The sequence below is a fragment of the Phaseolus vulgaris genome, chromosome 5, assembly GCF_000499845.2.
Source record: "Phaseolus vulgaris cultivar G19833 chromosome 5, P. vulgaris v2.0, whole genome shotgun sequence".
NCBI classification, from domain to species: domain Eukaryota; kingdom Viridiplantae; phylum Streptophyta; class Magnoliopsida; order Fabales; family Fabaceae; genus Phaseolus; species Phaseolus vulgaris.
This window is the reverse complement of record NC_023755.2, coordinates 39,126,410-39,139,180: the sequence shown is the minus strand read 5'-3', so window position 1 is coordinate 39,139,180 and position 12,771 is coordinate 39,126,410. Positions and strand designations below refer to the sequence as shown.

Sequence of the window (12,771 nt, the reverse complement as noted above, 5' to 3'; positions counted from 1 at the left end):
AAAACTTTGGTTGCTAATTAGATACCAATTTAGAAACTATTTAACAATAATAGAAAATAATAAAAACTAATTTAGAAACCAATTTTTGTTTTAGTTTCTAAAATGGTCTCTAATTTAGTTACTATTGCAACTAATTATTTTGGTTTCTAAAAATTGGTTTTTATTTGATGATTTTCTTGTAGTGCATACTAATTAAGCTGATGATAATTATATATACATAAGATGATATTGTGTGCATATTTTATATTTTTTTTTTCAATTAAATTTAGAATTTTACTTCACTAATTCATATTGAGATATAATAAGAAATACAAAGTATAGTATTTTGATGAGAATCAAACTTACAGAAAGTCTTTTAACATGTAGAGATATACACTCAAAATAAGATTATTTTTTAAAGTGGAGTGTTAGATTACTTTGAAATATTTTCTTTGATTCAATTGAAGATTTGGTATTGAATTACTTCTAAATTCTTATATGCTTGTTTCTCTTATTCTAATTGTTGTCTTGATCTTTTGACTTGCATTTTCTCATTTTAGTTTGATTGTTGTTGGCATAATATATAAGTGATTGCAAACCTCACCTCATTGAGCCAGTTTTATGAGGTTGAGTTAGGATTAAAGCTCACTTCTTAATAATTGCAGTTGTGGTCTTTTTGGCAAGGTTAGGTGTGTAGTTGTTTGAAAGATGTTGTGTTGTATGGTTGTTTTAGTCTTTTGTTTATGAGTTGTATCACCCCTAAAATGATTCATTTGTATATATTGTTTTTTACTGATAAAAAAATTTATAATTAATTTAAGATTTAGTATGGAATTTTTTTGGTAGTATAAATTACAAGTAATAAAATTCTTTTAATTATATATAAATTTATAATATGGTTATTATAGTAAAGAAATCCTTTTCATATAATATATTACATATGGACGACCAAACATGTCAATTTATTATTGGTCTAAAAAATAGATCGAAAGACTGGCTTAATCAAACAAATGAAAATGTTAATCCATCCCATTTATTCAAGCATTTCCACTTAATAATTTGAAGCTATATTCTTAATATAATATTAACTTGTCCGATGGTCCATTAGGGAATAAAATTCCCAGTTTTTTTATTTGTATTTGAGAGTAAGTCAATATTGGTGATTAACAATTTAAAATGAAACACACACTGCACATTTTTATTTCAGATAACATTTAAATCATTATTTGATATTATAAGAATCATTAAGTATATCTCAATCACTTTAAAGTAATTTGTTATTCTCCAAAATTTCTGAATTATTCGTATGTTACACTGAAAACTAACAGTCATCCATAATAAGTATATTGTAATATTCATCCTTTTTTTCATGTTATATTTGTTGCACTTACTTTGTAATAGTCTAATACCTAAATCTCTTTTTTTTTTATTTAATTTAATTGAATTCAATATATCTTCTTTGTTGGAAAAAATGGATAATTTTCTCACTAAAACAGAACTCTAACAGAGTTACAGACAAATAATATTGAATAAACAGAGCAAAAAATAAAAGAAAAATGAGAAAAAAACACACTAGAAAATTGTTAACTAAGTTCAGCCAATTTAGCCTAATATTCGGACACAGCTGAAACAACCCACTTTTATTATTATGGGAGAAGATATTACAACTTGGGATCTCTAACACTGAAGGAGAAGATGTTAATTTATAACCCTCAAACTTCTTTCCCAAACAATGAACCCACATGTGAAACTTGGAATTAAGCCAAAATCAACACTTTTACCGTTAAGTTTCTATATTTAATGTTTGATTCTTATAATCTCAATACCATCCTATATTCACATACAATATACAAAAATGTATATAATATAAGTACATACATACCATGTGATCATCACCATCATACACACGCATACACATATGTCTCTATGTATCAAACCAATGGATGTCACCAAGTAACCATACCACCATTTGTAAGGGACTCATAAAAAAAAATGTTATTGAAGAAGCAAGGAACAAAGGAAAGGAATTTCAGTCGTTTGGGGCATGAAACACATGGTCCACAATCAGAAAAACATGCATTATTATTCTCATATTAGTCCTTTGGAGGAATTTCAGTCGTTTGGAGCATCATTAGGCATGAAACACATGGTCCACAATGAAGTCCATTTCCCATACCCCATCATTGCTTTCCAAAGGATAATTAATGTTTCTGGTGCCTGCATTAAATTTTCTTGAATTCATTAATTTTTTACTGATAAAAAAAAATGCTGGATTATGAAATTTAAACCTCCTATAATATCTACTTAGGTTGTGAAATTCCTATGCTCAGCTTATTTATACATATTTTAAAACAGATGATAGAAAAAATTTAAACAGAATCAAACTAATTTAAAAGAAATACTGAAAAATTTGATTAAAAAAACATCAAAACTAATACTTTAAAACTTTAAGACATCAACTATTAACCTGCCGTATTAGTATCAGGTGTTCAATTAAATAAATAATTAAAACGTTGTCATTTTGTTTACAAATTAACCTGTGTAATCTAATTTTATTATGAATTTGTTTTAGAAGAACTCAAACATTGTATTCTTAATTTATCACATTTATGGAGAATGACTGGCTTTAACAACTTTTTTATAAGGATTATTTTTAAGGAAAAAAAACGAAGAAAAGAGTGAAATAATGTCTTTGAATAAAACTAAAATTAGTTAATTATATTGAAATTAATTTTTTGAGAAGTAATATGTTTTTTTTAACAAAATTAGCTTATCAATTAATAAATTTTAGTATCATTTTCCACTTCAGCTTCTGCTGAAATGTCCAATCACGTGGTTCTGCTACTGCTAAACGGCACAAACCCTGGATGGAATCAGGTGTTAAATGGCTTTGGTACATTATAAGATTAATTAGGTCAATGCATGCTACCATTGACTGGAGCAGTGACAATTCCACAGAGTGACAGGCAATTTTTTCTCTTTCTGAGCTAATGAGTCCATAATAGTCAACATCTTGTATATGGGGCAAGCTGTTACAATATATTATGGTAAATAGCTTTGATGGACTTCTTCATAAGGTGAAGTTGGAGCAGCAGAAATTCAGATCATATCACTGCACTGCTACTTTCTTCCTTCTTCTTCATTTCCTGTTTATGAGTTACACACACATAAAAACATATGAAGCTTTAACAGTTATGGGGTTTCCTGTCACATATTTTCTTGAACACTTTCATGGATCCAGGTGATTTACTACTTAAGATGGTGTCTGAGGATGGTTTATATTTGATATGATCCATATTTTGTTTTCTGCTTTGTTTAAAGCATGCATGTATTAATTAGTCATCCCTCTTTCTTTCATCAATTTTCGTTTATAATATTTTATTTTTTCATGGTCTATTCATAATATTCAGATTATGCAGCGTTGCTGCAGTACAAATTGTGCAGCGTAGCTGCATAATGCAGCTATAAAAACAGTGTACATTCAATTCTGATTGCCAGCTACAAAGGAGCCTGTGATGTGTCGTCAGAAGTAGAACTTGATTTATAGTGAAGACAAGGATGAGGGTGTTGGTCTTTATATAGTTGCCGTAGGTTTTTTTGAGGAAGCCAAAGCAGAACTTTTTGATGCTAAGTAGAAGGGGTGCATGTCTTGGTTCTGGTTTGATGCAGGTTTTTGCTGGTCTTTTGCAGAAACTCTCATAGAACTTCTGTTGAGGGTTTCCATGTTCTTGAGGGGTGGTTTGTGAAGCTTGTATCTGCTGAATACTCTGCTCTAATCTGCTGCATAATTATGCAGAAAAATAAGCACTCATAAGCATTGATCCCTGGTTGTTATGTTCTTGATTGGGGTCGTTGATGAATCAAGGGTGCATGGGGGCAAGTTTATCCTTGAAAGAGGAATGCTCGGGTAGGGAGCCTCTCATTGCTGTTGAAGGCACCACACATTTTCAGCCTATGTGATGCAGAATCGTTACAAAGGTTTTTTAGCGGCTAGGTGAACTGGTTTTTTGGATGCTGCTGTTCTGCATTCTCTTATCTTCTGGTGCAGTTTTTCTGCATAATGATGCTGTATCCCTTTGTATCAGTTTCTGTTTTATGCTGCTCTGACATCCTTTGTTTTGTTAGGTGTTTTTTTATAAGGGATGAGACACCTCTAAATATTTCTCTTAATTTATTTTTATATTTTATTGGAAAAAAGATATTTAATTTAAATGATTTAACTCAGATGTGTCAGAAAAAATCATTTATGAAGTATGAATATTTTTAAAATTTTAGGTGTTTATTTAAATGATAATAAAAGTTAAGATGAATTATAAGAAAATGTTTGTTATTGGTCTCTTTTGTATATATTCCTCGAAGTGATGCTGCTCAATCATTGCAGTTTTTGTGATAATATTCAGCCTTTTATGCTAGCTGTTTTTAAAAAAATTAAATTACAGATTTAATTTGAATTTAGGTTGATTGATGGGTGAATTAAGTAGTATTATTTGTATGATGCAGATTGCAGAGTTAAACACGGAAACAGAAATTAAACCTAAAATGTGTTTGTAATTACCTCCAAACCTAAGTCAATGTGGATGACTTTCTACGTTGCCTTTTTAGCTGTTCTACTTATTCCAGCTCATGCTCAACCAGGTTCGTCGAAACACCAACTATTTATTTTCTCGAACAACTTCATTATATAAATTATATTTGCTGTGCTAAAATAATTATTACTTGATATGATAAGAATCATTACGTATATCTCAATCACTTTAAAGTAACCATACCACATAAGGGACTCAAATATAAAGAAAAATGTTATTGAAAGACCAGTAAAGAGAAAGAATTTGAGTCAGTACGCGTAGAGAGAAAGTGTCAGAAAGTGGAGTGACTACCAAATTTAAGGATCATGAAAGAGAAAAAGGAGTATTGGATGAACATTTTGTATTGAATTCTCTCCCTATTTGTTTTTCTTGTCTTCTTCTAAATTCGGTTAGTAAGTGTGGGTTGACTCTCACGGAGTTGTGACCTCTTTTCTATCTTTGTACCCTTTTTCTGAAATTGAATAATACACACAGCAAATCGATCTAGTTTTCGTTTTGCAGTTTTAAATTGTTTCCTCTGGCCATTAGGGTTATCATGTGCACATTACTTAAGTAAGCTCATGTTGGTTTAGTGACCTTTTATCCCTTCAAGCAAAGAAAGATTTCACTCTCTCTCTTTTTCTAGAAACTTTAACAGTAATATATGCAATTTTATGTTTTAGGATTCATCAGCATAGATTGCGGAGCTGAAGCAGGTTTCAACTATACTGAACCATACATAAATTATGTCTCGGATGAAAATTTCATAAATACTGGTGTGAGAGAGACAATAGCAACATACACTCAACAACAATATATGTGGAGGCTGAGAAGCTTCCCGGAAGGAAAGAGGAACTGCTACAAAATAAGCATCACAAGAGGCTCTAAGTATCTCATCCGCACTACTTTTCTGTACGGAAATTATGATGGCCGAAATATGTTACCAATGTTTGATCTTCTTCTGGGAACTAACCTGTGGGATACAGTCACTATAAAAAATGCATTCATGGACCAATCCAATGAGATTATACATGTACCTTCACTGGATTTCATACAAATCTGTCTGGTTAACACAGGAAATGGTACACCATTTATAACAGCCATTGAATTGAGGACTTTGAAGAATGATACATACGTCACTGAATCGATATCACTGGAACTTTATAATCGATTCGATTTGGGTTCTAACAGGGGTTACAGGTGAAATCATAGTTATGGATTAAATCTGTTGCCTTATAAGATTGATTGATTCATTATTGGATTTATTCTGATTTTCTCACAGGTACCGGCCTGATGTTTATGATCGTTTCTGGTATGTCTGGGACAAAAAAGATTGGACTAAGTTAAGTGCTTCCATTCCAGATGATTCTTTGAAAGAGAATGATTACAAACCGGGAGCAACCATCATGAGCACCGCAGTTACACCAGCAAATGACAGTGCTCCGTTAGTAATAAGCTGGGAGGCAGAAGATGAAACTGAGGAATTCTATATGTACATGCACTTCACGGAGATCCAGGTGTTAACCACGAATCAGACAAGACAATTCAACATCAGGAGGAACGGTGAATCAGGGTGGTGGTTTCAAAATTTCTCTCCACTGTACCACAATGTCACTACTCTATATACCCCGTCAGCCATCAGCGGCAAAGTAATTACATATTCACTGGAGAGGACCAAAAATTCTACCCTGCCTCCCATCATCAATGCCATTGAAATTTACAAAGTAAAACAATTCCATCAATCTAATACATTCCAAGGAGATGGTAAGCCACAAAACTATCGTACTTTATATCCATTTCTTCTGCATTTTACAATTGTTTTCTATGATTTGAAACATATATAGTCGATGCGATTACAAGCATCAAGTCAGTTTATGGGCTGACAAGAGATTGGGAAGGTGATCCATGCGCCCCTGCAGCCTACTTGTGGGATGGTTTGAACTGTACCTATGGCGACAATGAGGTCCCAAGAATCACATCTTTGTAAGTCTTCTTGCCCATATTGCTTTATAAAACTCAGATGATATTGTATATAAATATAACTATTCATTGAGTAAAACAGGAATTTAGGATCAAGTGGATTGTCAGGAAAGATAAACCCTTCAATCTCAAAACTCACCATGTTGGAGAATCTGTGAGTTTTTTTTGTTTTTCTTTTATTTCACCCGCTCCAAAAATAGACGAGACCAGAAAAAACTGTGTTATATCTTTTTATAATTATGCCATGCACTTATCTGTAAGATATTCTTTTGACTTTCGGCACATGTGTCAAGATTTAAACATACTTACTATAGCCAAACTATTTGTTTTCTAGGGATTTATCTAACAATAACTTAAGTGGTGAAATTCCTGATTTTCTGATTCAGTTGCAACACTTGAAGATCTTGTAAGTTACTTCATTTACTGGAACACCATATATTATCCTCTGAATCAGATAATAGAAACGATATTTTTTTTAGAAACTTGGAGAAGAATGACCTCTCCGGTTCAATTCCCTCTTCACTTATTGCAAAATCACACAAAGGTTCTCTCTCACTAAGGTATGAATATAACTAAAAGGTCTCAAATTCATAATATGGTTACTTATGATGCTGATGATTATTAATTACTTATATTTAAGGCATTTGAGATTCATTTAAATTATGTATTATTTGTAAGTTTTACTGAGAATTGAAACATATTTTTCCTGTGATTTCCATGCTAGTGTGGGTCAAAATCCAAATCTATGTGAATCTAGTCAATGCAACGAGACGAAAAAGAAAAACATTGTTACACCCATAGTAGTATCAATTAGTGGGGTTTTAATTCTTCTAATAGCCGTTGGAATACTGTGGATCTGTAAAAGAAAAAAATCAAAAGGTAATGCTGAAGTAATTACGGCAAGTTCTTATTTTCTATTAACATTTTACCATAAAGTTATTTTTAACCTATGCATTTTCAAAATATTTTTTTGAAAAATTTACAGATTCGGTGGCGGTAAATCATCAGAATAAGATTTCACAGCTATCCACAGAAAAGGATGATTCGTTCCTGCAACACAAAAGTCAAATGTATTCATACATTGATGTCCTTCAAATCACTAACAATTTCAATAGAATTATTGGTAAAGGAGGATTTGGAACAGTTTATCTGGGCTTTATCGATGAGACTCCAGTTGCAGTGAAAATGCTTTCCCCATCAGCAGTTCATGGTTATCAACAATTTCAGGCAGAGGTAAGTTATTAATCAATTTACTCTAGGTTTCTGAGCTTAGTACCAAACCTATATGGTTTAACATGGTTGTGATTTTGATTTTCAGGTTAAACTTCTAATCAGAGTTCATCACAAAAATTTGACATCCCTTATTGGTTACTGTAACGAAGGAACCAACAAGGGTCTCATATATGAGTACATGGCTAAAGGGAACTTACGAGAACATCTCTCAGGTTGGTTCCAAATAACACTATTTTTTTGTTAAAAATTTGTGAAATCAATTTCCAAGTTTGATTCATTTCTGAAACTCTTTATATGGAATTTGTAATATTGGAGAACTGTATGAGTCGTATGACTAATTTGTACTGAACAAAAACAAACATGTACAGAAAGTTACAGAAGTTGTTCCTGTAGGTAAATACAACGAATCACCATTCTTGAGCTGGAAGGAAAGACTTCGTGTAGCAGTGGATGCAGCCCTAGGTCAGAAAGTAAAATTCAAATTATGAATTTTTGTTAACTCTCTTTTACCTTCTTAACACGTTTGCCGTATTTATAAATCTAATATCAGGGTTGGAATATCTGCAAAATGGTTGCAAGCCTCCTATAATCCACAGAGATGTAAAATCTGCAAACATCTTGTTGGATGAACACTTCCAAGCAAAATTATCTGATTTCGGTCTATCCAAAGTTGTCGCAGATGATGGGGCATCTCATGTGTCAACTATTGTCGCTGGTACTTTTGGTTATCTGGACCCTTAGTAAGTACTTTAATTATTGCCCTTTTTTTCATTTTCTAGAAAAATATAGTGAGAATTTCCACGTGAAGATTTGAGTTATCGATCATTACAAAATCCGCAGAGAGTACATAATTAGGGTTTCATGACTTCTCCTGCAGCTACCACTCTTCCAATCGATTGACACAGAAAAGTGATGTTTATAGCTTTGGAGTTGTTCTTTTAGAAATAATCACAAATGAATCAGTAACGGGAAGGAATGAAGAAAGTGTTCACATAAGTGAACGAGTTAGCTCCAAAATACCAACAGGGGATATCAGGGCCATAGTTGACTCAAGGTTAGAAGGAAATTTTGACATTAACTCCGCATGGAAAGCCCTAGAAATAGCAATGGCTTGTGTTTCTCCAAATCCAAAGGAAAGGCCAATGATGAGTGTGGTGGTGATTGAACTACAAGAGAGTCTGGCCACGGAATTAGCAAGAACAGAGCATAATAATGGTGGTGATCCTATGTATTCAGTTGCCGCAATGAGCGAGGATTTAGAATCCGAATTCATGTCCTTGGCTAGGTAAAAGCTTACTCAAGATGAGAATAATTGAACAACCTTGTAACAAGGAAAAGTGATTTTTGGTCAAGAATATGGTCTAGGTGCTTTACTTTTATCAGTTTTCTGAATATGTGTTGTTTAGGAGTGGTGATACCAGTAATAAAAGTTAAGAAATCTTACAACTTCTTCGCCTTCTCTTATAATATTTGCTTTTCCTTAAACACTATAAAAGAAACACCTTTTTATATATATGATTACTTCAATATATTATTTTTTAAGTCAATTTGATGATTCACTTTCCAACAGAATTATCTCTATAAAAAATATAAAAAAATTCTTCAAAATATAAAAAAGTCAAAATAAAATATTATAAAATTTAAAAAGAGACTGACAGACTTGCTTGCTAGTTACTCACCTGATTTAGACAAGCCAACGGTGAAATAAATAGGTACAGAATGTCAAGACTGACTTGCTTGTATAGTATTCTTACTCCATCATAACAATTTGAATCCGTATCCTATTATTCTAAAAACAAAAACTAATTTTTTTAAAATTAATTTTTATTTAAAAATCCAGATACACTTAAAAAATTAAAATTTCATTATGAAAATATAAATCTAAATATAAAAGTACATTTTGAAAACATGATCATGATGGTGTTCAACATAGAATCATTGATGATGTTCATGTTTTGACTTTGATTCATGGAGAAGAGACTAAACCCAGTTGACTCGGTAGATGCAGTTGAACTCCTGCTGGGGACAACATTAACTTCTGTCATAACTACTTCACATACCAACTGTCACACAGTATTGACGGAGTCACCTTTCGTAATACAAGTCAAAACAGCAACAAGCCAAGCTCATATATATGTATCATAGTCTACTTCAAAGCCAGAAAACAGAAGCTGATAAAAAATGAGAATGTCATCGACTTTCGTAGGAGCTCTACTTCTTGTCATTCTGATTCAAGCTAAGGGCCAACCAGGTTTGTTATCAAATTAAAACATGAATTTTCATTAGACCATTATCCTTTTATAAAAGTTTAGCTCAAGTCTCAAGTGCCATGCATATTTTGCATGTTTATGTTATAGGATTCATCAGCATAGATTGCGGAGGTGAAGCAGGTGCGAACTATACTGAGCCGTCATTACACATCAATTATGTTTCTGATGAAAATTTCATAAAGACTGGTGTGAGAGGGACAATAGCATCTGAAGAGATCAGCACACACACTCAACAACAACTGTGGAGGCTGAGAAGCTTCCCAAAAGGAAAAACGAACTGCTACAAAATAAACATCACAAGAGGCTCTAATTATCTCATCCGCACTGTTTTTCTGTATGGAAATTATGATGGCCGCAATATGTCACCACAGTTTGATCTTCATCTGGGAGCTAACCTGTGGGATACAGTCACTATAAGAAATGCATCCATTACCCAATCCAATGAGATCATACATGTACCTTTACTTGATTTTATACAAATCTGTCTGGTTAACACAGGAAATGGTACACCGTTTATAACAGCCATAGAATTGAGGACTTTGACAAATGATACATACGTCGCTAAATCAGGATCACTGGAACTTTATAATTACCTGCGATGCGATTTGGGTTCTAACAGGGGTTACAGGTGAAATCATAGTTATGGATTAAATCTTTTTGTGCATTAAAAGATTGATTGATTGTGTTGTAATTTTCTGATTTTCTTACAGGTACCGGGCAGATGATTATGATCGTTTCTGGTTTACCTGTGACTTCAAAGAAGTTTGGACACAGCTAAGTGCTTCGATTTCAAATGATTCTTTTTTTGATAACGATTACTATCCGGGAGCTACCATCATGAGCACCGCAGTTACACCAGCAAATGATAATGCTCCGTTGGTAATAAGGTGGGAGCCAGAAGATGAAACTGATGAATTCTATGTGTACATGCACTTCATGGAGCTTCAATGGTTAACCGAGAATCAGACAAGACAATTCAACATCACCAGGAACGGTGAATTATGGCTTCCAAATTATTCTCCACAGTACAGGGCCGTCAACACTGTATATGACTTGTCAGGCATCAGCGGTAAAGAAATTAAATTCACCCTGGAGAGGACCGAAAATTCAACCTTACCTCCCATCATCAATGCAATTGAAATTTACAAAGTAAAACAATTCAATCAATCTGATACCTTCCAAGGAGATGGGTTGCCATGAATCTGAATACAGAATCTCTTCCCCAGGCCAGATAAACGGTTGTTTGAAGATGAAGATTGTTAGGATTGATTGGTGAGCGAAATGGAGTGTGCAAACAGAAGAAAAATAAATAAATAATCAGGAGTGAATTTCAATGTATAATTATTTACCTTGTTTTTACTGGTGTTCTTATTTGAATGAATGCAGTTTCATATTCTAAAAGATATATCGTTTGTAACTTGGTCTTTGTAAGAGTTATTTCGTATAAAAAAAAAGTTACAAAATATTCGAGGCAATATTTTGTTTTGTATATAAATTTCCTACTGAATCAAAAATGGATCCACAGGTATATTTAGATTCACTAACTTCAGACCAACCAATTGGAAATCTACAAGTTTTCTGCTAAATTATAGTTTTTTCATGGTAGTCGATTGTACCCAATGAAAAGAATTATTGGGATTAAGTCTAGTCATCTCACAAAATCAGAGTGAGTTAGATAAATTCTACACAACTCTAGGGTTATCAAAGCTTAATTTTTCTATTTGAAAATGTTCCTCCTGGGTTGGTAGTTTTCTTCCGCTGCTGTTTTTCTCCTTTGAGGTTCAAAGTTTGAAGTTGGGTAGTCTTGCATACATGGAAAAGGCATGAATGGAAAAATGGTATTTGGTTTTGTTTTAATGGTTGCACAAGCATCTTCCGCATCATGAAAAACTTTTTGAAGAATGCATTCCCAAAGGTAGTTTATAAAAATAAAATTATTTTCCAGATTAGTGTATCCGAAAGTTTATTCTTTTTAATTTTAGAAAGCACATTCGAAAACAGTTATATCACTGTTGTGGATTATGTTTTGGTCAGACAATTGGATTGTCTCAGAAGAATTGAAGAGCACTTCTCCAAGGCTATATTCTTTATCTGTTAATAAGGAGGCAGTTTTATGTGATTGTGGATTGTGGGAAAACGGGACGTGGAAGTGGAACTTAAGGTGGAGAAGGGGTCTGTTCGTTTGGGAAGAGGAGCAAGAAAGTCAACTTTTAGAGTTGATCTCTAATAAGACACTAGAGACAGAAACAGTGGATAGTTGGGTTTGGAAGGATAGCGATTCAACTGTGTTTTCAGTTAAGTCCGCTTATGGGTTTTTAAGGGGAGAAGGTAGTGAGGAAGACTTAAGAAGGTATAAATTTTTTTGGAAAATTAAGGCGCTCCCCTCAGCTCAAGTCACAGCTTGGAGAGTGATTGAAAACAAGGTTGCTTGTAGGGTTAATCTAGAGAGAAGAGGAATCGAGATCGAGAGTAATTTGTGTTGCTTGTGTAGGAGGTCAGAGGAGACAACAAATCATTTGTTTTGCGAATGCAGAGTTGCTTGGCTAATTTGGAATCTCTGTTATAACTGGTTAGGAATAAGATCAGTGGATTGTATGGATCCGGGTCTCATTTTGAACATTTTAAGATTCTGGATGCACCTATTTCAGTTAATCTTATTATGGGAAACCTGTGGATTGCGTTGGTTAGTGAGATATGGAGGCACAGGAATAATTGTTTATTTAAAGGTGGAGTGGTTGATCACA

At 33.2% G+C, this 12,771-nt stretch overlaps 2 protein-coding genes across 5 annotated transcripts; both read left to right on the top strand.

The window, feature by feature from the left end:
- The first annotated feature begins 2,896 nt into the window (after positions 1 to 2,896).
- On the top strand, positions 2,897 to 9,206 carry LOC137835893 (LRR receptor-like serine/threonine-protein kinase IOS1). Of its 4 annotated transcripts, none has more exons than XM_068644636.1 (15): positions 2,897 to 3,220; positions 3,399 to 3,973; positions 4,480 to 4,614; positions 5,228 to 5,744; positions 5,827 to 6,308; positions 6,389 to 6,527; positions 6,607 to 6,678; positions 6,859 to 6,930; positions 7,004 to 7,084; positions 7,249 to 7,403; positions 7,510 to 7,757; positions 7,843 to 7,969; positions 8,151 to 8,219; positions 8,308 to 8,497; positions 8,635 to 9,206. In XM_068644636.1, the coding sequence occupies exons 3-15, from the start codon at positions 4,551 to 4,553 to the stop codon at positions 9,044 to 9,046; spliced, it is 2,628 nt and encodes an 875-aa protein (XP_068500737.1). In that variant the 5' UTR covers positions 2,897 to 3,220; positions 3,399 to 3,973; positions 4,480 to 4,550; the 3' UTR covers positions 9,047 to 9,206. The 4 variants fall into 4 exon arrangements, with proteins under 4 accessions (XP_068500737.1, XP_068500736.1, XP_068500735.1 ...); XM_068644635.1 differs by having other exon boundaries at positions 2,905 to 3,220; positions 3,399 to 4,021; XM_068644634.1 differs by having other exon boundaries at positions 2,905 to 3,220; positions 3,390 to 4,021.
- LOC137835898 (LRR receptor-like serine/threonine-protein kinase IOS1) lies at positions 8,977 to 11,504 on the top strand. The gene is made up of 4 exons (XM_068644638.1): positions 8,977 to 9,042; positions 9,735 to 10,008; positions 10,115 to 10,655; positions 10,738 to 11,504. The coding sequence occupies exons 2-4, from the start codon at positions 9,939 to 9,941 to the stop codon at positions 11,225 to 11,227; spliced, it is 1,101 nt and encodes a 366-aa protein (XP_068500739.1). The 5' UTR covers positions 8,977 to 9,042; positions 9,735 to 9,938; the 3' UTR covers positions 11,228 to 11,504.
- The last annotated feature ends 1,267 nt before the right edge of the window (positions 11,505 to 12,771 follow it).